This window comes from Chiloscyllium punctatum, chromosome 24 (assembly GCF_047496795.1).
Source record: "Chiloscyllium punctatum isolate Juve2018m chromosome 24, sChiPun1.3, whole genome shotgun sequence".
Lineage (NCBI taxonomy): Eukaryota > Metazoa > Chordata > Chondrichthyes > Orectolobiformes > Hemiscylliidae > Chiloscyllium > Chiloscyllium punctatum.
The window spans coordinates 62,215,740-62,239,459 of record NC_092762.1 but is presented as its reverse complement, the minus strand read 5'-3'; the positions used below and the strand labels follow the sequence as shown (position 1 = coordinate 62,239,459).

General features: G+C 41.2%; 1 protein-coding gene across 1 annotated transcript in view; it reads right to left on the bottom strand.

The window, feature by feature from the left end:
- Nucleotides 1–16,429: 16,429 nt before the first annotated feature.
- slc1a6 (solute carrier family 1 member 6) overlaps nt 16,430–23,720 on the bottom strand; it is a 96,914-nt gene continuing 89,623 nt past the window's right edge. The window contains exons 9-10 of the mRNA XM_072594007.1: nt 20,761–20,895; nt 16,430–18,645 (exon numbers count right to left, since the gene is read on the bottom strand). Coding sequence (XP_072450108.1) covers nt 18,447–18,645; nt 20,761–20,895 — 334 coding nt within the window. The 3' untranslated portion in view covers nt 16,430–18,446. The remainder of the gene's footprint in view (nt 18,646–20,760; nt 20,896–23,720) is intronic.

Genomic DNA, 23,720 nt, shown 5'->3' with positions numbered 1-23,720 from the left:
CAAGTCCTCCCGAGCCACCGCCCACTGTCGGCGCGCACTGCTGCTGCAGCTCCGAACCTTCGCCGGGTCCGCCACAAACATCGCCCCCTCACGGTGCCCACCTCCACTGCAACTCCGACGCAGAGTCCGTCCAAATCTCCGCCCCCTCACGGCGTCCAGTGTCTCGGCCACTTCAGCGAGCGTCATAGAAACCAGCGCCACCTGGGGGTTTCTTGCATCTTTGCAGCACAATGGGTTGGTGTCAGTTGCTGTTGACTAACATTGAACAAGAAACAGGAGCTGCCACGAGAGAAAAAAATAACCTAGGTGCCAGCCATTGATTAATGACAGACAGATTGGTGGCTTTCGTCATTTAGGATTCTGAAGGGGCTTGACAAGATAAATGTTGAGAGGATGTTTCCCCTCATGGGAGAGTCTGGGACCAAAGTCTCAGCAATTTCTTCTCTCATAGGATTCTGAGTCTTTAGAACTCCTTGAGAGATATGGGGTGGGGGGTGCAGGGTGGAGTCTTTGTGTATATTTAAGGCTAAGAGAGATGGATTACCTGACTGATTAAGAATCTGGGGGTAATGAAGGGCAGGAAAGTGGACATTAAATGTCAGATCAGCCATGATGATATTAATGGTGGAGCAAGCTTGAGGGGCCGAATGGCCTACACCTGTTCCTATTTCTTATGACCTAGCATTAAACAATGACCCTACCCACCATAGTAACAGAATGAACAAGTAAGAGAAAGACACAGAGACCACAAATAACTGATGCTCCTTGTCCAGCATTGAGTCCAGGAACAGAAAATGAACGAATATTAAGAAAGGATGATTAAAAATTGATCTGATAATGTACTCTATGAGCTGCTACCCATTGTTCCAAATAACCCCAGTATTGGCTTGCCTGAGGGCTGTTTAGTTCAGACCCAAGGATTGGAGAAACTTTGGTAACAGGTAACAACAGAAGCAGCCTGGAATCATCATGAGGATTGCCAGTGGCTGCATCCCCAGTCCAGGGAAAAAGTTGACTACAACAGTCTGGGCAATAATGTCACTGCAGCATTTGGTTATTAGATTCCCTATAGTATGGGAACAGGCTCTTTGGCCCAAGAAGTCCACACAGATCCTCCAAAGAGCAACTCACCCAGACCCATTCCCCCACATTTACCCCTGACCAATGCACCTAACACTATGGGGCAATTTTGCACGGCCAATTCACCTGACCTGCCCATCTTTGGACTGCGGGAGGAAACCGGAGCACCCACAGGAAACCCACACAGACCCGAGGAGAATGTGCAAACTCCACCCAGACAGTTGCCCGAGGCAGGAAATAAACCGAGGTACCTGATGCTGTGAGGCAGTAGTGCTAACTACTGAGCAACTTTGCTGCCCCAATTTAATACAGGAACTTTAGTATTAAATTGAAGTGATTCGTCTTGGCCAATATGGACTGAAAAATCTCACAAACAATGCAGTCAAAATGGTGTCTTCAGTATCTATGCATCATGGATGCTTGAGCAAATGAGGAAAAACCCGAGACAAATTCATAGGGCAAGGTAACCATTTGGGTAACTACATTCACAATTATTTAACCTCGTGATGATTCTATGGCTTTAAGAAGTGTGTTTTGTCCTGGTTTTTGAAATGAAGAAAAGTTGATACAGAGATGCAAAGCAGTCTGCTCCAAAGCTAATAAAGTAAACAGCTTGTTAGGCCTTCAGATATGTCCTTACTAGCTGCCACCTCAAGAATTTAATTCATGTCATTGTTCTGGCAATCCTAATTATATAGGGTCATAGAGTCATAGAGATGTACAGCCCAGAAATAGACCCTTCGGTCCAACTCGTCCATGCCGACCAGATATCCCAACCCAATCTAGTCCCACCTGCTAGCACCTAGCCCATATCCCTCAAAACCCTTTCCAATCATATACCCTGCCAACTGAATGCTGGACCTTCGTTTTAAGAGATCTGTAAATTATTACCGTATCTCCCAGTTTTAAAGTCATCCCACCCATCTTCCTTGATGTTGTGGAGAAATCCGTGACCATATCACCACATGTGCTACAGTACTGTTTAAAGCAGATTTCACGTAAGTGCACATCAGATGGATGCTGGTACCCACTAACTGGAGTAACACCCATTAATATTTTATATAGAGTACAGAACAAAAGGCTAATTTTAGGGGGGATTATGAAGTAAATTACCATAATTTACCATCACATGTGGTGGGGATAGAAAAATATAGTAGGCCCTACTTTAGATAGATGTTGTGTGTCCACCTCCACAATAGTCAGTCTGCATTTGATTTATTGGACAGAAAAAGCAAGATGCAGGTTTAGTACGACAGCCCACTGCATGATGAAAGCTATATGGGCAGCAGTAAAACCAACTCCTGTAGTATAACTCGGAGATAGTGCATTGCCACATCACAAAAGGAGCACCAGTATGGGAATACTCAACCCTGTTTTATAATCAACCAGACTGTATACCCAGGGCTACTGTCTCAGGTGGGAATAGTAGAATTTGTAGAAATCTACACGAGATAAACAATGAAAATTGACACTACATCTGAGACAGTTCTCCTACACAGTTCTGGTGTATAGAATAAATTGTACACTGCAACAACAAACCAGAGCATTGGCTAACAACATTAGACTTGGTTTGAGGATGGCTGGAATTGGGGATTGAATGTCTGGCTACTCCTATGGGCCAGGATCATCTCTCATCTCATGATTTGACGTCAGCCAGTTGGTATTGGTTTTATACTTAATCTGTTTGATTCATCGCATCAGAAGGACACACAAGAGATGGTTAGGAGTTTGGGATTCGGAGAATGCAGGATCGAAATGCATGAGGCAAGAGCCGGTATTGTGGGGTCAACATGTACAGATGATATAGCAAAATACCTTTACAATCCTAAACTCAATAGCCGGCTGATAGCTCCAGTTGGTGGAGTGTAAAGGGAAAGCCATTTCCCAGGAAGTTAGCTATCTTGGACCAGGCCAGGCTAAAAGGGGACAGCTGAAGGGGTAGAATCAATTACTTAGACCATTAGGATGTCTTCTGGGGAAGGTAGGACCTGTACATGAAGGATGGGTTGCACCTGAACTGGAGGGGCACAAGTGTCCTGGGAGGGAGATTTGATTGTGCATTTTGGGAGGGTTTAAACTAGTTTGGCGGGGGGGGGGGGGGGGGGGGGTGTGGGAAGCAGAGCTACATATCTGAGAGGGTTGGAGTTGTAGATGAGGCAGTGACAGGATGTAATGAATCTATCCGGAAGGTTTTTCATGTGATGAAACAAAGGGATCGATGAAAGTGTGCCTGCTTTAACGCAAGGAGTGTCAGAAATAAGAGTGATAGAGCATGGATCAATACTTGGGACTATGATGTTGTGGCCATAACGGAGACGTGGGTTTCACAGGGGCAGGAATTGTTGCGAGATGTTCCAGGGTTTAGAACATTTAAAAAGAACAGGGAGGGTGGAAAAAGAGTAGGGGGTGTAACATTGCTAATCACAGAGTGCATCACAGCTACAGAAACAAAGGTTGTCGAGGAGGGTTTGTCTACTGAGTCAATATGGGTGGAAGTTAGGAACAGCAAGGGAGCAGCCACCTCAATGGGAGTTTTCTACAGACCCACTAATAGCAGTAGGGAGATTGAAGAACACATAGGCTGGCAGATTTTGGAAAAATGCAAATGCAGCAGGGTTGTTGTTATGGGTGACTTCAACTTTCCCAATATTGACTGGAACCCCCTTAGGGCAGGTGGTTTGGATGGAGCTGATTTTGTCAGGTGTTTTCAGGAGATTCTCCTTACTCAGTATGTAGACAGGCCGATGAGGGGAGAGGCCATTTTGGATTTGGTACTTGGCAATTAACCAGGTCAGGTGTCAGATCTCACAGTGGGAGAGCACTTTGGTGACAGTGACCACAACTGCCTCACATTTACCATAGCCTTGGAGAGGGAAAGGAGCAGTTACCAAGGGAAGATATCTAATTGGGGAAAAGGAAATTATGACTCTATCAGACTGGAGTTGGGAAGTACAGATTGGGAGCAATTGTTCCACAGAAAGGGCACAGCAAACATGTGGAGACTGTTTAAGGAGCAGTTGTTGCGAGTGATGCACAAATTTGTTCCTCTGAGACAGGTAAGAAGGGGTAAGATTAAGGAGACTTGGATGACAAGAACAGAGGAGCTTCTCGTCAAAAGGAAGAAGGCAGCTTATGTAAATTGGAGGAAGCAAGGATCTAGCATAGCTTTAGAGGATCACAGCTTACTAGAACGGAGCTCAGAAATGGACTGAGGAGAGCCAGGAGGGGTCACTATAAAGGCTTGGCAAGAAGGATTAGGGAGAACCCAAAGGCATTTTACACATATGTGAGGAATAAGAAAATGATCAGGGAGAAGGTAGGGCATGTCAGGGATAGCAGAGGGAACTTGTGTGTGGAGTCTGAGCATATAGGGGAAGCCCTAAATGAGTTTTTTGCTTCAGTTTTCACTATGGAACGGGGTCTTGTTGTGAATGAGAACTTTGAGGAGCTGGGATACAGGCTTGAACAGATCAAGATTGATGAAGTTGATGTGCTGGAAATTTTGACAAACATTAAGGTTGATAAGTCCCCAGGGCCAGACCAGATTTATCCTCGGCTGCTCCAGGAAGCAAGAAAGGAGGTTGCTCAGCCACTGGCGAGGATATTTTCTTCCTCATTCGTCACAGGAGTCATACCGGAGGATTGGAGGGAGGTGAATGTTCCTCTTTTCAAGAAGGGGAACAGGGAAATCCCTGGCAATTACAGACCAGTCAGTCTATGTCTGTGGTCAGCAAAGTTTTGGAAAGAATTCTGAGGGATAGAATTGATGACTATTTGGAAAAGCATAGCATGATTAAAGGCAGTCCAGCGTGGCTTTGTGAGGGGCAGGTCATGCCTCACAAATATTATTGAGTTCTTTCAGGAGGTGACGGGGGACAGGTCAACGACGGTTGAGCAGTGGATGTGGTGCACATGGACTTCACCAAGGCATTTGATAAGGTTCCCTATGGTAGGCTTATTCATAAAGTCAGGAAGTATGGGATACAAGGAGATTTGGCTATCTGGATTCAGAACTGGTTGGCTGACAGAAGGCAGAGAGTGGTTTTAGATGGAAAGTATTCTGCCTGGAGGTCAATGTTGAGTGGGGTCCCGCAGGGCTCTGTTCTTGGGCCTCTGCTCTTTGTAGTTTTTATAAATGACTTGGGTGAGGAGGTTGAGGGGTGGGTTAATAAATTTACAGATGACACAAAGGTTGGAGGTGCTGTTGATAGTATCGAGAGCTATTGCAGGTTTCAGCACAACATAGACAGGATGCAGAGCTGGGCTGCGAAATGGCAGATGGAGTTCAACCTGGATAAATGCAAAGTGATGCATTTTGGAAGGTCGAACTTGAATGCTGAATATAGGATAAAAGACAGGATTCTTGGCAGTGTGGAGGAACAGAGGGATCTTTGTGTTCAAGTGCATAGATACCTCAAAGTTGCCACCCAAGTTGTTCAGAAAGTATATGGTGTTTTGGCTTTCATTAACAGGGGGAATCGAATTTAAGAGCTGAGAGGTTTTGCTGCAGCTCTACAAGATCCTGGTGGGACCACACTTGGAATATTGTGTCCAGTTCTGATCACCCTATTATAGGAAAGATACGGAGGCTTTGGGGAGGGTGCAAAGAAGGTTTATCAGGATGCTGCCTGGACTGGAGGGATTGTCTTACTAAGACAGGTTGACTAAGCTCAGACTTTTCTCTCTGGAGAGAAGGAGAAAGAATGGCAACTTACAGAAAGGCAAATGCAGGAATACAGGAGCGATCGATAGGGAGACATGGACATTCAGTAAAGATAAAGAAGGTGTCAGGTAAAATATAAACAATGCCCATCATTTGTATTGAGTATGTAACATTGGGACATCTGGTCATCATCGATATCCATGTTTTGCAAGAACTGCAATTTTCACAAACAGAAATGGAAGGTGAAAGATTGGATGGTGGAGAACATTGAGATGTAGACAAAGGGAGGCTTGAAGAAAACCAGAGAAGAAGCAACTCAGTGCCACTAAAGTGATAGTGAAAACAAAGAAGCAAAACATTGGTCAGGCCGAAGCCATCGTCTTTAGCCAACAGCTCAGACTAACTTTCCTTGTCCCAGTTTCATCTGAATCCCTCCCTGTCTGCCCTTTCAGCTGCATTTTCAATTTCAAATCATCAAAAATCTATTCTCCCACACAATCACCTGATATGCTTTCGATGTCACATTGCCAATTCAAAAACATATGAGTTACTAGAATCAGCGACATACTGAAATGACAGAAACAATAAAGGAATAATTTAGAGGAGAGAATAAATGAATCAATTACCATGACTTGGTAATTCTTTAAAGTTTAGTCAATAAATATTAAAATCAATTTAGTTTTTGCTGAGTGATATATGAAACTGGTAAAATGATTAAAGAAATTATATTAGCCTGGTGAATAGGTACATTATTGTTTTTTAAATTAATTTGAAAAGTTGAGACTAATATAATATTTATGAACTGAAAATTCAAAAATTGTTTGTTTAATTGGTTAAATATTAGTTGAACATGTAAAAATTATTATTTAGTACAGATGCTTGTATTAATATTGATGATTCAAATCCATGTCCATTAAAGATGAAGAACTTTTATGACAATTTAAATATAAATGATGATATAAGGAGTATACCCAACTGAAATAGTTATTTATATGAAATGGAGAACTCTAAAAGGCTTTTCTTTTATCTCCTCAGGGGCAGCAATGGGGATTCATAGGACTACGTCATAAGGTGGCAAAAGACTTAACCAAGTACCAAGGGTAAGAAAATCTTTGCAGGAGCCAAAGTTTATATAAAACTTGGGAATAGATCAATGAAGGTGGAAGAAGCAGATTACAAGCAAAAAAGACAGACTCAGGTTGAAGGGAGGTGGCAGGCAAAAGGAATGAGGCTGAACAGGCAGAAAATAACAGGCAGAGGGCCCTGGAGATCCAAGCTCGGAAACATGATTATGTTACTTGATTCTTGTCAAAAATCACACAACACCAGGTTATAGTCCAACAGGTTTAATTGGAAGCACACTAGCTTTCGGAGCGACGCTCCTTCATCAGGTGATATCACTATCACCTGATGAAGGAGCGTCGCTCTGAAAGCTAGTGTGCTTCCAATTAAACCTGTTGGACTATAACCTGGTGTTGTGTGATTTTTAACTTTGTACACCCCAGTCCAACACCGGCATCTCCGAATCATGATTCTTGTCAACACTCTTAAAATTTAAAAATCTGCGATGTGTTGAACTTACTAGACATATTTGGGCATGATTACTTGCAAACGCTTCCACCGCTGCATGAGGTATCATCCCCATCCATGTCCCTGCAGATCGTTCGTGTACTCTGAGATGGCATTAAAATTCTAAATCTCTGTGAGGAAAGCCTTAGGAGGTGCAAAAGTCAAAATAAAAAGTATAGACAGCAAACAGAAAAGAAAGGTGGCTAATTCTTCTGAACGTGCAATTATGAAAGAGGGAGATTTAAATACACTCAATGACATGCCACTGTGAAATTCCTGAAAATATATAATTAATCTGTTGTATTCTGACACTGTATCTCGTAGTGAAGGGCACTGCTGATCTATGACTGCTTGGTACTCATAATCAGATCCTATCAAAAAGATAAAAATCACACACCACCAGGTTATAGACCAACAAGTTTATTTAGAAGCACTGGCTTTCGGAGCGCTGCTCCTTCATCAGGTGGTTGTGGAGTATAAGATCGTAAGACACAGAATTTACAGCCAAACTCCACAACCACCTGATGAAGGAGCTTTTAACTTTGTCCACCCCAGTCCAACACCGACTCCTCAAAATCATGACTATCAAAAAGAGATATGTTGGGCAAAAATGATGTCTGGAAAGATTGTGCTTGTGACATATGTATTGATTTTAATTTGTCAGAAATATGTGCATTCTGATTACTGAGGAAAATTCACAACCAATTGTTCGTTATTTTTCATTTTGATTTTTATGATTTTGTTTTGTTCCATGCTACACTCAGTTGAGCTCTGTACAAAGAAACAGTTATTCAGGAGGTCAGCAACAACTTCTTCGGTCTGGACATCCCTTTGTTCTTCATTCTTCTGGTGCTGCACATCATAAACCATAACAGTAAGAAGATGGAGTTCTTGTGGCTCTGTAGAATGATGGCAATGATACTAGTACCCTTTGAACCTGAAACTTTAAGTTCAAGTCCAACTCCAAGACTTGGTGATCAGTGGAGTGTTCACAATGTGGTCCAAGCAGGATAAGAAGCAACTTGTTAATCTTCCCAGAAAAGGGAGTTGGGGAAGAGAAAAATGTGAGTGAAGGTACAAAGCAGCAAATAAAAGTGTTACTGAACCATCAATTTCCTTTTAGCCTATTTTACATTCTAATATTAAATTGGAGAGCTCCAGAACTATGAGGCTGACTTTGGATGCTTATAAAATAACACCAATTATTCACTCCTGCTTACTCATCTGCTGATCTGTAAATGGGCCACACTATGATTTAGAACACGGAGACAGAAATATTTGGTCAACTATGTGTCACAGTACAAGAAAGAAACTCAATCTTTCTCCAGTTTTGTTAGCAATTCCAAAGGACATTCAATTCTCTATGACTTCATGGAGAGTGGAAATATTGCAAGTTTTTTAATTGTCGCCTCTCTATGTCGAATGAGTAAGAGCTCGCAATGGCTGCACAGAAACAGTTGTGTGCTTGAATCATAGTTTATTAAATTGCAATCAGGAAATTCACATGTAGAATTGTGTCTAGTTTCAGGCAGTAAAACTCTTTTGCTGAAGGAGTTTTATAACAGGCCCACAAATCAGCATGTGCCTCACATATTGGAGTACATACCAGAGTCATGAGAGAGTATACTCCATTGATTTCAGTAAAAGCTATAACATGAATCACATATGGTGTGGCAATTTATGAACGAAATAACTCTTGTTTTGTTCTATAACACTATGTTTTTAATCAGAGATATTGTAGTTAGTAACTAAAATGATGTTCTTCTGCTATTTAACCCAAATATTGATCTCTTTATTTTCAATGTGTTGGTATCTTTAGTTAAATAGCAAATAATTAACTACAAATGGTTTAACTATTTGTCTGCCACTAAGCAGCTTATTTTTCCCATCTGAAGGTGGATTCAACTAGAGCTGGGATAGTGGTAATCTGGCTGTTGAACAGTGTGAATGGAAATTCCACTTCTGTTTCTGTGGTCAGCAGTTGACACGAAGGTACGGACAGCACGGGCCTTGGAACTGACCTATACCTACTCACAGGCCAAGTAAACTACTAAAGGAAACACTGAAACAAAACAAAGAACTGTGAATGCTGAAGATCTAAAACAAAAACCAAAATTGTTGCGGAAACTCAGCAGGTCTCACAGCCTCTGTTGGAAGAAAGCAGAGTCAACATTCTGAGTCCAGTGACCGTTCTTCCGAATAGAAATGTTAACTCTGCTTTTAGATTAGATTAGATTACTTTACAGTGTGGAAACAGGCCCTTCGGCCCAACAAGTCCACACCAACCCGCCGAAGCGCAACCCACCCATACCCCTACATTTACCCCTTACCTAACACTATGGGCAATTTAGCATGGCCAATTCACCCTAACCTGCACGTCTTTGCAGATGCTGCCAGTCTTGCTGAGCTTCTCCAGCTATTTCAGTTTTTGCTTCTATCCACTAAAGGGCCGAGTACAAGTACAAATTTAAGGGTTTGAAACTCTGGGGGAAGCAAATGGCCGTTCAGGGTGGTCAAGCTTCACACGCAGCACAAGTAGCCATCCATTGAGGAGGCAACTTAGGGAGAAAGAATTGTTATGTAAGTTGGGGCATGATATAATGTCCTAATTAGAGCAACAATTAATGAGGAAAGGGTGGAAGGGCTATTGAAGGTGCCAGGATGCAGCACACACTGATAGTTATCTAGATGGGGTTAAATACATGGGAAGGGGTAACAATAATGTCCAACCCATTATGATTACCTTAAACCTTTAACACAGACCCTACACAGTGGCATTTTTTCAAATACTGGGTTTGGGAAATGGAGTTTACCAAAAATGATTTAGTGAATGTTAATGCTTGGGTGCAGGTTCATAGTTTCTTGAAGGTGGAGTTGCAGGGAGACAGGATAGTGAAGAAGGTATTTGATATGCTTGCCTTTATTGGTCAGTGTATTGAGTATAGCAGTTGGGAGGTTATGTTCTGGCTGTACAAGGCATTGGTTAGCCCAGTTTTGCAATATTGCATTCAATTCTGGTCTCCTTGCTGTAGGAAAGATGCTGTTAAACTTGAAAGGATGCAGGAAAGACTTACAAGGATGTTGTGAGAGTTGGAGGGTTTGAGCTATAGGGCGAAGCTGCATAGGCTGGGGCTATTTTCCCTGGAGCGCTGGAGGCTGAGGGGTGACCGTGTAGATGTTTGTAAAATTGTGAGGGGCATGGATAGGGTGAATAGTCAGGGTCTTTTCTCTAGAGTGGGGAAATCCAAAACCAGAGGGCATAGGTTTAAAGTGAGAGGGGATAGACTTGGAAGAGTCCAAACGGGAAATGGTTTCACACGGAGGGTGGTGCTAGCATAAAATGAGCTGCCAGAGCAGGTGGTGGAGGCTGATACAATTGCAACATTTAAAAGGTACCTGGATTGGTATGTGAATTGGAAGAGTTTAGAGGGATTTGGGCCAAATATTATTAAATGGGACTCGATTTATTTAGAATACCTGGTCGGCATGGACAAGTTGAATAGAAAGATCTGTTTCCATGCTGTACGTCACTATGACTCTATGATTGATTGACAATATAGCAGCAAAGTTAGGTTCTTAGGCACTGGAACATGTCCAGGACCCGTAGGCGGCCTTTCATCCTGCCTGTTTTGGCGATGATCTATCTGTCTTCCCTGGCTGAGAATATCATTAGACAATCGAGCTTTCGGCAAATTAACTAGAGCCCCAGCTTGGAGAAAACCACTGCCAGTTCCATTTTTGTGTTGGAGCAGGGATTGGCAACTCAGAATCTAACCCATCTTTTATTTTCTGTCTCCAATGGGAAAGTCTGGGTCATGTTTAAGAGTGACATCTAGCTTTGGTGTCAAAGGGAATCATTGCTAATTTAACTGTTTTAGTTATACTTCCCATTAATTTCACTGCCTTGCCGGCTTTGATCAGGAGCTGCTTTCTTGATCGATTTCGCTTTCTATGTGTTATATGTTGGAATTTGATATACTTACTATCCTGAAAAGGAAACAGTCCTTGTTTCACCAGAAAAAAATGCATGTATGTACTGCCATATCGTGGACAATGTTTATATCATAAACAACATCAGCAAAGCAGATTATTTGTCCTTCTCACATTGCTATCTGTGGGATTTTGTTGTGAGCTATTTGGCTGTTGTGTTTTCCACATCACAACAGTGATTCCACTACATTGATTATAAGGTGTTTGACACATTCCAAGGCAGTGAAAGGTGCTATAGAAATGCATATAAATATGTGCATTCAGGCAAAATGCAAGGATGCTTAGGCTCTTTTTTTGGGGTGTTGCTGTCATCATGTTCACAGATGGTGGTGCATTTCAATAAACAAGAAGATGACAGAAATGTAAGTTGTAACTTCTAGCTGATTAGATTTCAAAACGGTTATCGGCAACTGTTCCAGACACTCTGTTGCAGATAGTCTCACATCCATACAAAAACAGGATTTATTTTCCAGATCTTCCATTGTGCCAGCATATACGAATGTGGTAGTATTTAGGATTCCAGAGATGTCTAGATATTCCAGTTTAAGGCCTCTAAGACCATGGGCACCTACATACAGCTGGTCTGCATTTGATTTACAATACTTCAATAACATGTTAAAATAGTATTGATATAAACAATTGTCAAACCATTCAGATAGTAACAAATAATAACAAATTTGGATTAATTAATTGATTGCTAATCCATAGACTGCAATTGTCATGAGAAATGTGTGGATCACTTCCCTGACATTTGCTCATCAAAATTATTTGTGGCTGACAATTTTATTCAAGTTTCCTGAAGAAGGGCTCATGCCCGAAACATCGATTCTCCTGTTCCTTGGATGCTGCCTGATCTGCTGCGCTTTTCCAGCAACACATTTTCAATTTTATTCAATAGACAAAAATATCATTTTAAGTTTTCCTTCTCCCAAAGCAGACTTCAAGGTGAAGGAACAGGTGGAATAGCAATGATGTGTTGGCATTTTTCTGCTTCACCAGGAGATGTGAGATAACCCTAGCCTGAACAGAATGCTTAGCCACCAATCTCATAAAAACCTCTAACCCTGGTTCAATAATGATTCTTTCAAAATCTGCCAAAGCTTCAAGTTCTTTATGGCTTTGAAACCATAACTAAAATAAGGAGTCAAAAATCACATGATACAGGCTCATAGTCCAACAGGTTTATTTCGCACTACAAGCTTTTGGAGCTTCGCTTCTTCAGGTAGCTACCTGAAGAAGGAGTGAGGCTGTGAAAGCTTGTAGTTTCAAATAAATCTATTAGACTATAATCCAGTGTTGTGAGATCTTTGACTTTGTCCACCCTAGTCCAACACCAGCACCTCAACATCATAAAATAAAGAGGGCTTTGTAATTTGGTGAAATCTGGAATTGCGCTGACATTTTACAAAACAGTGGGGGTTGGTTAATTCTATTGTCTGGATGGCTGGCTTGTGATGCAGAATTATGCCAACAGCTATGGATTCAATTCCTGTACCAGCTGATGTAAGAGTGAAGGACTGTCCTTCTCAATCTCCCCCTTACCTGTGGTGTGGTTAACCCTCAGGTTAAGTCACCACCAGTTATTTCTCTCTAATGAGGGTGTGGGACTATGGTGACTTTATCTTCACTCAACAATGTGGAGTAATAAAGTGGACTCCTCTCACACATGGTGTGTGGCTGTACTTTGGAGATATCACTGGTGTCAGCCTCTCCCATGCCAAAAGAAATTACTTTTTCTACTCAACCCAGAACTAGTCTGAAAAGCCCTAGATCAATTTAAAAGAAAATTGGACTCCTTCAGGAGTCCCACCTGCTGAGGAGCTGATACACATCCTTTCAGAGATTGGTGCCTCTTCACTCGATCAGGCAAGATCAGGTCCAAGTGGCAACCAGTAAGCAAACTCCCAGCGTTGCCTTATAATATATTGTTGATATGATGGATACCGACAGCTTCCTGCTGGACATATTGAAATAGCTGAATGAAAGCCTATGCAATTTCAGTAACCCAAAATGTGTGGCCAGCTGCAAAATTAGAGTATTCACTGCTGTCCTCAAAGTAAGGTAAGAACAATGACTGCAAATGCTGGAAACCAGATTCTGGATTAGTGGTGCTGGAAGAGCACAGCAGTTCAGGCAGCATCCAAGGAGCTTCGAAATCGACGTTTCGGGCAAAAGCCCTTCATCAGGAATAAAAGGTCTCACTGAGAGATCTGTGGTGAGAATACTAACTCCCTTAATCTATGATTGATTAAGGCATAATGGAGATTGCCAGCATTGAACTGTGGTCATGTCATGAAGCTGTTCCAGCAGCCAACCACATTAAAGAATTCTCACAGACAGCCAAACAGGGAAGCACTAAGAATCAAATAACTTCTTAAAATTTTATGTGCAGCAAAGTAAGGTTTGTGACATCCAGATAGGCATGAAGCAGAACTGAAATGATAGGCTGAATGTTATCAGAAATCAGTTAACTGTCAAGTTTGCCAAGTTTTATAGAGGGTTTCTCTCCGTGAACCCCAGTGGGAGTTGTCACCCTCACTTCTCAAACTTGTCTGTGCACTACATCCCTGTGGCCATTGTTTTTTGTATCCTCCCTCTTGGCATAGGTCGAAGTACTAGCCACTGCTGTCCTCCCAGGATTACAGGCACAGTACCATTTGTACAGCCCTGGCACACACCAGGATGGGTGCCACCATTTCGGGGCTGCCCTGCATGATCCATGTGAATTGCCCCAGACATGTAAGAAACTGAAATTGGCATCCAATTTGCTGAGGGGACCAGGTAGTGCAAAAGAGGACCATTCTCTTCCTTCTGGACAGAGGAGGCTTTGAGACCAGATTCTGCCAGTCTGGCCTGAAGTTGCGACCCAGGCCACTGCTGTTTCCAATGTCTGGAGAACAGCCATCAATTCAGGAAAAAGGTCAATGACATTCTAGGATCCACAAAGGTAAGTGCTACCATCTTCTCTCTGCTACCTCACACCCACACTATCTCTGCCACTGCACACATATCCCACCAGACTCATGATCTACCACTCTCACCATCGCATGCAACATTTTCCCTCACTTCCTTGCACCCACTCAATCCACCCACACCACTAAACCTGCTTACTCTCTGTGCAACTTTCTGACTTACTGAGGATGCGTCACTACCTCTCCTACACTAACAATTGTGACAGCTATTTTCATCTCATTCAATCCTTCCCTTTATCTCATTCCAGGAGAAAATGCCCACAATAGAATAGAAAGAGCCAAGATGGTGGGGTGCCCAACATTTGACTTCTCGCCCCATGTGAGGAGAGGATCTTGAAGCTTACTCCTCAAACAGCTAACTGATTGTGCCTGGGACTGAAATGCAGGTTGCTATTGACTTACTGTGTTAGGACCCCCAGACTGAAGACTGTCTTCCTTGACTGGACTAGAGACTACTTCTCTTTGAGACATGGCCATTTTGGTGAAGCACACGCAGTGAGTACTTTTTGCCTCATACACATGGGGTAGGTGTTAGATTGATGAGTATGATGCCATCCCCTTGACTGACCATTGCAAATAACTATGACAAGCTGTGCTCAAAGGCAAGGCAAGGATGCAGTGATCATCCAAGTAGACAGAAAGTGGACGAGTGCTAAGACAGCAAGTAAAGAACACTGAGATGCACCCTGCTTAAATCCATGAGTTGGATGTTTGTTCCTATGCGTAAAATGTTATGGCAGCAACATTGCAGTGAAAGATGTGTGCTCCAAAGTGCATCAATGAACTGTAGAACTGAACTGTCAGTGGATGGGAAATGTATGATGAGGGTGCATTGAGGTTAGTGTGTGCAGTGAGGTTGGTGTGTCTCCAGTGCCAACATCTGTGGACTCAATGGGCTAAATGACCTACTTCTGCTTCTGTTTCTTTGAGTCAGTACTTGCAGTTGCTGCTTTGAGATATTGTTGCTTGGTGTCCAAGATGAAAGAGCCAGGTTATCACTCTGACTTTCATGTCTGGAATTGTTGATGTCCAAGAGTGGGAGGGTGGGAAACTGCATGTCAATGAAGATGAGATTAACTAATAATGAGCAAGATTCTCATCTCACTATTCAACACTTGGTTGGAGAATGGGACGTTTTGCTCTCAATGTCAGGAATCTCCTTACTGCTGATCTCACCTGATTTTCCCAACTTTTTTGAGAATGCCCACATAGTTCAGTGACTGGGAAGTTCTTGCCCATCATACGCCAACTTTCAAAAATAACTAATTATTTTAAAATCTGGATTTAAAAAGTCATTAGGTGATTTTAACAGAGATATTTAACACCATGACAAATATGTATTGAGGTCAGATAGTTTGTTCAGCAGTATTACTCAATTATTACTCAGTAAAACACAGTTACATCTCGTTGAACAAGCCTTAATTTTTAAAATGTATTTTTAACTGTAATGCTAAAGTGGAAAAGGGGATATTCTCCCTTATTCAACTGTTTTACCAGTTGCTGGCTCAGGTGGGGGATGTCCACAGCACAGCTTTTATTGGAAATTGAGTGAATGATAGATCACAACTTCACTTCTCTGTGTTTATTTGTGCTTAAGCTGAACCCCAAAGCTGTTTTCAGATTCAGTGTGCTGAGCGAGAAAGCTGCCAATTTGCCACCAAAACGTCCACAAATTTCAGGCAGTATTCTGTAACAATCCTATTCTGATAGGATTGATTGTTGTAGCCACCCAGAAGAATATATCGTTCTCAGAACTAGCCTTCAGACTGGTATCAAAAAATATATGGAGAATAACAATTTTTAAAAATTCCAAAGCACAGGCTGCTTTGTTTAAAATTTCACATTTATTTTCCCTTTTTCAAGGAAAGCCTGATAACCTCTGTTGGACAATAAAGCTTTATCTATTTTTGTGTATGCCTGGGAAGGTATAACATTGAGAAAGAAGCAAGGCAAGTAATGGTAACTTATTCTTGTGCTAGGGTCTTCCTATGTCTCAATGCTTTTCAAATTTGTTACCAGCCTAAATGCCATTTGAAATGGACTGAGTGCTCCAAACAACATTATAGAAGACAGATAAATCTGAAAATTCTAGAAAACACAATGTTTGCAGGAATTAAATATTTAAATATAGCAAGATGCACACCCAAACTCAGTGTAATGGAGGAACAGTGGAGACTTTACTCAGAAGTGAGTCAGTGATATGGAAGTACAATGCCTTGTTTGAATTGAGTACACGTTTCTGATCTTAAGCCACATATCATTTAGAGATTAGAAGTACATCACAGATATTGTACATTTTACATCATCTGACAATGAGAACATCGGAAGGTTTGGAAACATTACGTTTAGAATGTCTAAAGGTTTTCTACGTCTTCTGATGCTGGGAGTGTGCATACAGTTTACTGAGTCTAATTGATGCAGTATAGCTGGAGTTACTCAAAGGATCTACTTTAGTGTTATTATTAGGGCTTCCTAAGATTATGTGTCTGCATCACCCTGGCAGATTAATGAATTGGGGTGTGCCTGCTACAATAACTAGCTAATAACATATTGTTCAGTATTATTTTACTTCTCTGGTCTCACGATGGTAAATAACAATAATTGGAGCAGAGCAGTTTTGTGAAAGAGGAGACATTGTGCACTTCCTGCTTTTAGGCCGGATCAGCTGAAGAGTATCAGAAATGGGATTGGATGATGTAGGAGAGAAGAAGAGTCAAACCAGACTCAAAACATTAACTCTGTTTCTCTTTCTACAGATGCTGCCAGACCTGCTGAGTCTCTGAGTTTATTTGAATACAGAGACTTGTAGGAGGGATTTCCTCAAACATTCCCACTTCGCCACACTTTCAATGTGGTTATTGTGGAATCCACCACGCCTCCCTACCCCTGCCCCAATAAGAAAACTGCAGGAGTTTGACATTAATATGCAGTAGTGCTAATCCAAGGCCTCATATGTCCCTTTCCTCCTCTTACACTGTATCTAAAATGGCAGAAATTAACACCCTATGTAACTGGATAATTGAGATCCTTCTGGGTTTCAATGGAAACAAAAATTGGAAGTGATATAAAATATTTTTGCCAGTTTACCATCATCAATTTTACACTATAGCACAAAATCGGTCCCAACACTCAAATGGATCTAGCACCACATCTTAACCTTTTAGGCATGACTTGCGTCAGATGAAGAAAATCAGCCCCTTGTTAGATGTCTGCCAAGACATCAAAACTCTGAAAAACGTAACCAGCTTGACACAGGAGTATGTCCCAATAGCATTGTGGAAATCTCAGAACAGATGGACACTATTTCAGCACTGTTTTTTGTTATTGCTCCATATCAGATCTACCTACTACTACCCCATTTCCCTGCACTTTCTCTGTCCCTTTGAATTTTTTTTGTTCTTCATCAAGTATTTTTAATGGAAGTTAATCCTTTTCTGACAGTGGGAGATTTCTTGTGTGCTGACTATAGCAAAATCAGTGATATATTTACTATTTCACTGCACCCTACACACAGCAGAAATCATGTCCCAGTTAGGAAAGTGCTACTGAGGCATCCACCTGGTTTAAAAGGCAACCAATTCCAGTTAAGGACAACTCCACATACATGCATGTACAAAGGCACACACATGTAAGAGACCTGTACACATGAATATGTATAAATACTGTCACACATGAGGACACAACTTTCCAAATTCAAACTGACTTGAGTGTGTGTTTATGCTTACATACTGTCTGAGATAGTCTCTATGTGCATGTCTGTGTGTGGATATATGTGTCTTTGTGCATATGTATGTGTGTGCGTGCATAAATATGCATGAGTATATGTGAGAGAGTGTGAGTGCTTTGTGTGTGTGTGTGTGTGTGTGTGTGTACGCGCGTGCGTGTGTCTGTCTGTCTATAATCAAAATGCACACAAACACAGGTGGAGACATTCATTCATGAAAATCCACACAAACATGGACATCCATATGTACATGAAAACACTCATATGTACACGCACACATAGGGATATACATGCATACAGGTCTGCTCTTACATTGAGAGTTTCTTACTGAATTAGGCTATTTTAGACATTCTTTTGTTGACTAGTTTGGTTAGAAATGCACAGACACAAAATTTACATGGCGGTATGTTTTTATCTCTACAGTACTAAGCCTGTCTTAGTTTCAGGGTCACATCATGGTCTCGCTATCCAAATGCTTCTGGTTTTCATGCTCTTGGCAGATGAGCTGATAAGGTTTCTCATTTTCTTCGATGACAGAATTTCCAACTTCTGCATCTGTTCTATGCAGTTCATGCCTTGACAGGTGCTCCACAATGCCTGCTCCCAGTGAATCGCCGAGTACATTTGTGGTGGTTCGCAAACGATCCCTGAGAAATAAAAGCAGCATTAATTTCCTTAGATTCAAGAAAAACCTGATAACCTCTGTTGGACAATAAAGCTTTATCTATTTTTGTGTATGCCTGGGAATATGTTGTGAATTAAATTCTGGTAATCTTACACTGTTTACAACAGGAGAATATTCTTTCATTGAGGGCGTCAACGGAAGATAATATTCTGGCCTTTGATTTCATCCATCAGACCTACTCCTTGGGATAAAATCCTTCCTCACAAAAACAACAGATTGGATTGCAGTCTTTTAGCTTTGTGTTTGATGCCTGTCAGAATGTAGCTGGCTGAAAGGAAACTTTGTGGCAAGTATATCAATGTCTTCAGAAATGCTGGGTAATTTTGCCATGACAGATTTTTCAGGGTGCCAAGCTTGTTTCGTCTATTCCCAGGTAACCTGAACATTAAATGCACTTTTTGATGCTTTTGATCACACCTGCCAATGGCTCTACTGCAGGGTAACTACAGTTTATTATCAAACAGGGAATCTTTCCTTTGGTATAGTTTATGAATAAGCAACTTCGTAACTGAATGATGGGGCTCTTTGTATGTGTTTCACTATTTCTTTTTTTCCCTCATGGTTGTCACTAAGAATACCATTACCCCTTTAAATTGGAGTTTCAACCCTGTAAGAGGATTTATCATATGCATTTGAGAAACTGTCTCTGAGGAGCTGAGTCGAGCTGGGAGTTTTCTCTCCATATTTAAATAAATTAACTCTGAAAGATTCCACTAGTTCATTTTTGCTTTGGATACATAGTAAGGTCATAGAACATCAGATTCATAGTTCAGACTCCTGGACCAGAAAATCAACATATGGCATTTATTGCCCTTCCCTACTTGCCCTTGAGCAGGTCATGGTGAAGTACCTTCTTAAGCTGGTATGTTTTGTGTGGTGAACGTACTCCCATGGTGTTACTAAAAAGGGAGTTCCAGGATTTTAACCTTGTGATAAAGCAGGAATAGCAGTATTCTTCCAAGTCAGCAGAAAAATTGACGTTTCAGGCAAAAGCCCTTTTTGGGCTTTTGCCTGAAACTTCAATTTTCCTGCTCCTCGGATGCTGCCTGACCTGCTGTGCTTTTCCAGCACCACACTAATCTTGACTCTAATCTCCAGCATCTGCAGTCCCCACTTCTCCTAGTTGATTTCTTCCAACTCAGGGCAGGCTGTCACTTTGAAGCAACTTTCAGGTGGTGGTGTTCTCATGTGTATGCGTCCCTTCTCAGTGGTAGAAGCCACATGCTTGGTGTACATTGTCGAAGAAGCTTTGGTGATTCAGTGATGGTAATGCCTCTGCATATCAACGAGAGATGGTGGTAGTCTCTCTTATTGGAGGTGGTCATTGCCTGGCACTTACGGCATGAATGATAGTTATCCCTTATTATCCTAAGCCTGAGTGTCTTCCAAATCTTGTTGCTTAAGGATACAAATTGTTTCAGTATCTGAGGAATCATGAATAGTGTTGAACATTGAGCAATCACCAGTGGTTATCCCCACTTCTGTCTTTATAACAGAGGGAAATCATTGATGGAACACTAAACTAAACAAAGATGAGTAGGTTATTGTTGAGTAAATGCTGTTTGATAACACAAACAACAACACCTTCCATCGCTTTGACAATGATTGAAAGCTAGCCAGATTGGATTCATCCTGCTTTCATAGAACAGTAGACCCTGGGAAATCCTCTTTGTGGTTAGATACCAGTGTTGGAGCTGTGCTGGAATAGCTTGGTTAGAGCTGCAGCCACTACTAGAACATAATGCTACAAGTATTTAATTTGCAATGTGACTATTATGAAAATGCTTCTGAGTACTATCTCTTATCAAATGTCAGAAGACATCATTGCAATATTCCATTCCCTGAGGTACTTGACGTTTAGCAAACTAGCTTAACTGTATTAACTCCAAAAGAAAAATCATGTTACTTCTGTTGCAAGAAGCTATGTTCAACTGGGTTAACAACATTGTCTCTTATATTAAGTAATTCTCAAGCTGATTAATCACTACAAAATAGTCTCCTGTTGAATCTTTCTAGGTAATAGCTTAGCACAAGTACTGTAAAGTTAAAAGACAAAAACAATACTGAGCCTTCGTACAGGAACCAGTCCACCGCGATGATCAGGGTGATGTCCTCTGTGGGAAGTCCAACGGATGTCAGCACTATCACCATGGTAACAAGGCCAGCCTGTGGTATTCCTGCAGCTCCAATGCTGGCTGCTGTTGCAGTGATACTACATAGTGAAATATTTAAGTTGAATAAACACTTCACACAGTTGAAATTACTACAGTTTTTATTACAAGAACAGCAATAAACTATTCAATCCTCAAGCATGTTCTGCTATTTAACTAACTTATGATTGATCTGCAACCAACTCCAGTTTCACACTATCTCTCCATATCCTTTGATATCATTTCTGATAAAACAGTAGAAAATTTCAAGTAATTCGTCATCTCATTTGAGGAATGGGAGCTCTATTGTTATTACTATCCATACAGGATGAAAAGAGCTCATGAATTTTAAAGATCATTATTACTGGTTCTTATGGGAACTCCTGTGGCTTAGATCCAGGAAACCAGGGTTCCTGCACCAGTGCCAGAAGAGCAGCATAAAGGTATTTCAAGATATTGATAGGTTAAATAAATGGGCATAATGGATTATAATGTGGGAAAATGCAAAGTTGTTCATTTTGGAAAGGAAAGGAAAAGAAATTACTTAAAATCATCAAGAAGTGACATCACGTAGGCATTTGTGCACAGAACACAGAAAGCTAGCACACAGTACAGCCCTTATTTCAAGGGAGTTGGACAATAAGAGGAGGGAAGTCTTACTGCTACTGTAGAAAGTGATGCCGAGACCACGTCTGGAGTACTGTGAGCAATTTTGGTCTCCTTAGTGAAGGAAAGATATCATTTCATTGGAGGCAGTTCAGAGAAGGATCACTAGGATGATCCCTGATATGGAGGGATTGTCTTATGATCAAAGATTAAACAGGTTGGGAGTCTACTCACGAGAGTTTAGAAGAGTGTGTGATAATCTCATTAAAATATATAGGATTCTTAAGGGGCTTGACAGTGTAAATGCTAACAGGATGTTTCTCCTCATAAGAGAGTCTAGGACCACAGGGCATTAAATCAGAATTTAAGACAGAAGAGGGGAATTTTTCCTCTCAAGAGGATTATGAGTCTTTGTAACTTGCTACAGACAGCTGTGGGGACCAAGTCCTTGTGTATATTTTAAGGCTGAGATAGATAGATTCTTGAGCAATAGGGAAATTAAGGATTACAAGGAAAGGTCAAAAAAGTGAATTTAAGGAATATTAGATCAGCCATGAAAGTAGGAATGGCAGAGCAGGCTTGAAGGCCTGAACACCCTACTCTTGTTCTTATTTCTTATGGTCACCTATGGCTATTGATAGAGACCTTGATCTGGCAACTGGGTCAGCATAAGGTGTCAGAATAACAGCCTGCAGATTTACAGGTTTTACAGAGGTGACTATCCTGACAACAGCTAGAAAATGTTTTTTGTAGAATCTGACAATGGTTTAGAGCAGGAGAAGGCCATCATACTCATCTTAGCCATGCCTGATCATTGATAGAACCTCCTTCCTGACATTTATTTTAGATTTGATTACTTACAGTGTAGGAACAGGCCCTTCGGCCCAACAAGTCCACACCGACCCGCCAAAGACCGACCCACCCAGAACCATTCCCCTACACCTAACACTATGGGCAATTTAGCACGGCCAATTTACCTAACCTGCACATTTGTGGACTGTGGGAGGAAACCAGAGCACCTGGAGGGGACCCACGCAGACATGGGGAGAATGTGCAAACTCCACACAGACAGTTGCCTGAGGCAGGAATTGAACCCGGGTCTCTGGCGCTGTGATGCAGCAGTGCTAACCATTATGCCACTGTGCCACACATTTTCTCTGTATCGATAAAATATTTATCCCTTCAACCATTTATCTAATTCTCTTTTGAATGATAATATTGAATCTGTTTCAACTATCATTTCAGACAATGCATTTCAGATCATAAGCCCTAACTAGCTTTTTTTAAAAAGCTTCCTAATGTCTCCTCTTGTTTCTTTGCTGAACATCTTAAATCTGTGCCCTCTAGTTAATGACCTTATTGACACGGGAAATAGTCATTATTTATTTTCTTTATCAAAGTCATATTTGTCCATTTCCCCAAATGTTGTTCACAATCTGTTAGACTGTGTTCTTGTGATGATAGTATATGACAGGTTTTAGCTATATATGAAGCTGAGATTTTGAAAGACTTTTGATGTCAAATCTTGTGTAACCCTCACAGAGAAGCTGGATGTTTTGGCCACATCTTGAGTTTTATTCAGCATTTGTACTGCAGCTCCATGATGCTTGTAAGGATAACACTGACTGAGATTCTTTGAGAAAGATATTGTGTTATCCATTGTCATTGATATCGTTCAATGTTTTCGTCAATGATGTGTTAATAAGTGATGGATGGTATGTTTGTTCAAATAGACTGGACAGATAAATATGCAAATAAAGGGAACAGAGAACCAAGAAGCATGAGAGAGAATTGTGCACAATAAAACAATGATAACTAAAGTAACAATAAAGAAAGAGGAAAATACATTAGAGCAAGACATGAGTTTTAATAAAAATGAAAGCAAATGAAAGAAAATATAAGTGAAATAGGGTGGATCTACTAATTATACAAAAGAATAAAGGATCGTATTATAATCCAAACAAAAAAATCGAAAGAATTATGGATGCTGTAAATCGGAAAGGTAAATAGAAATTGCTGGAAAAGTTCTGGTCTAGCAACATTTGTGGAGAGAAAGCAGACTTTAAGTTTTCGGTCCCCAACACTTGCCATGAGTGGACCTTGAAGGTCCATGCAGATGTAAAGAAACGTTATGGAACACATTGAGTGCCAGTGAATTATTGTTTCACTTGGAATAAATATAAGGTATGGGAGAAATTAAATGAATAATGTGCTGTGTCCTCAGCTGTTGCACAGACAAGTGGCAAAAAAATGGACACTGGAACAAAGGATAGTCTAAGGA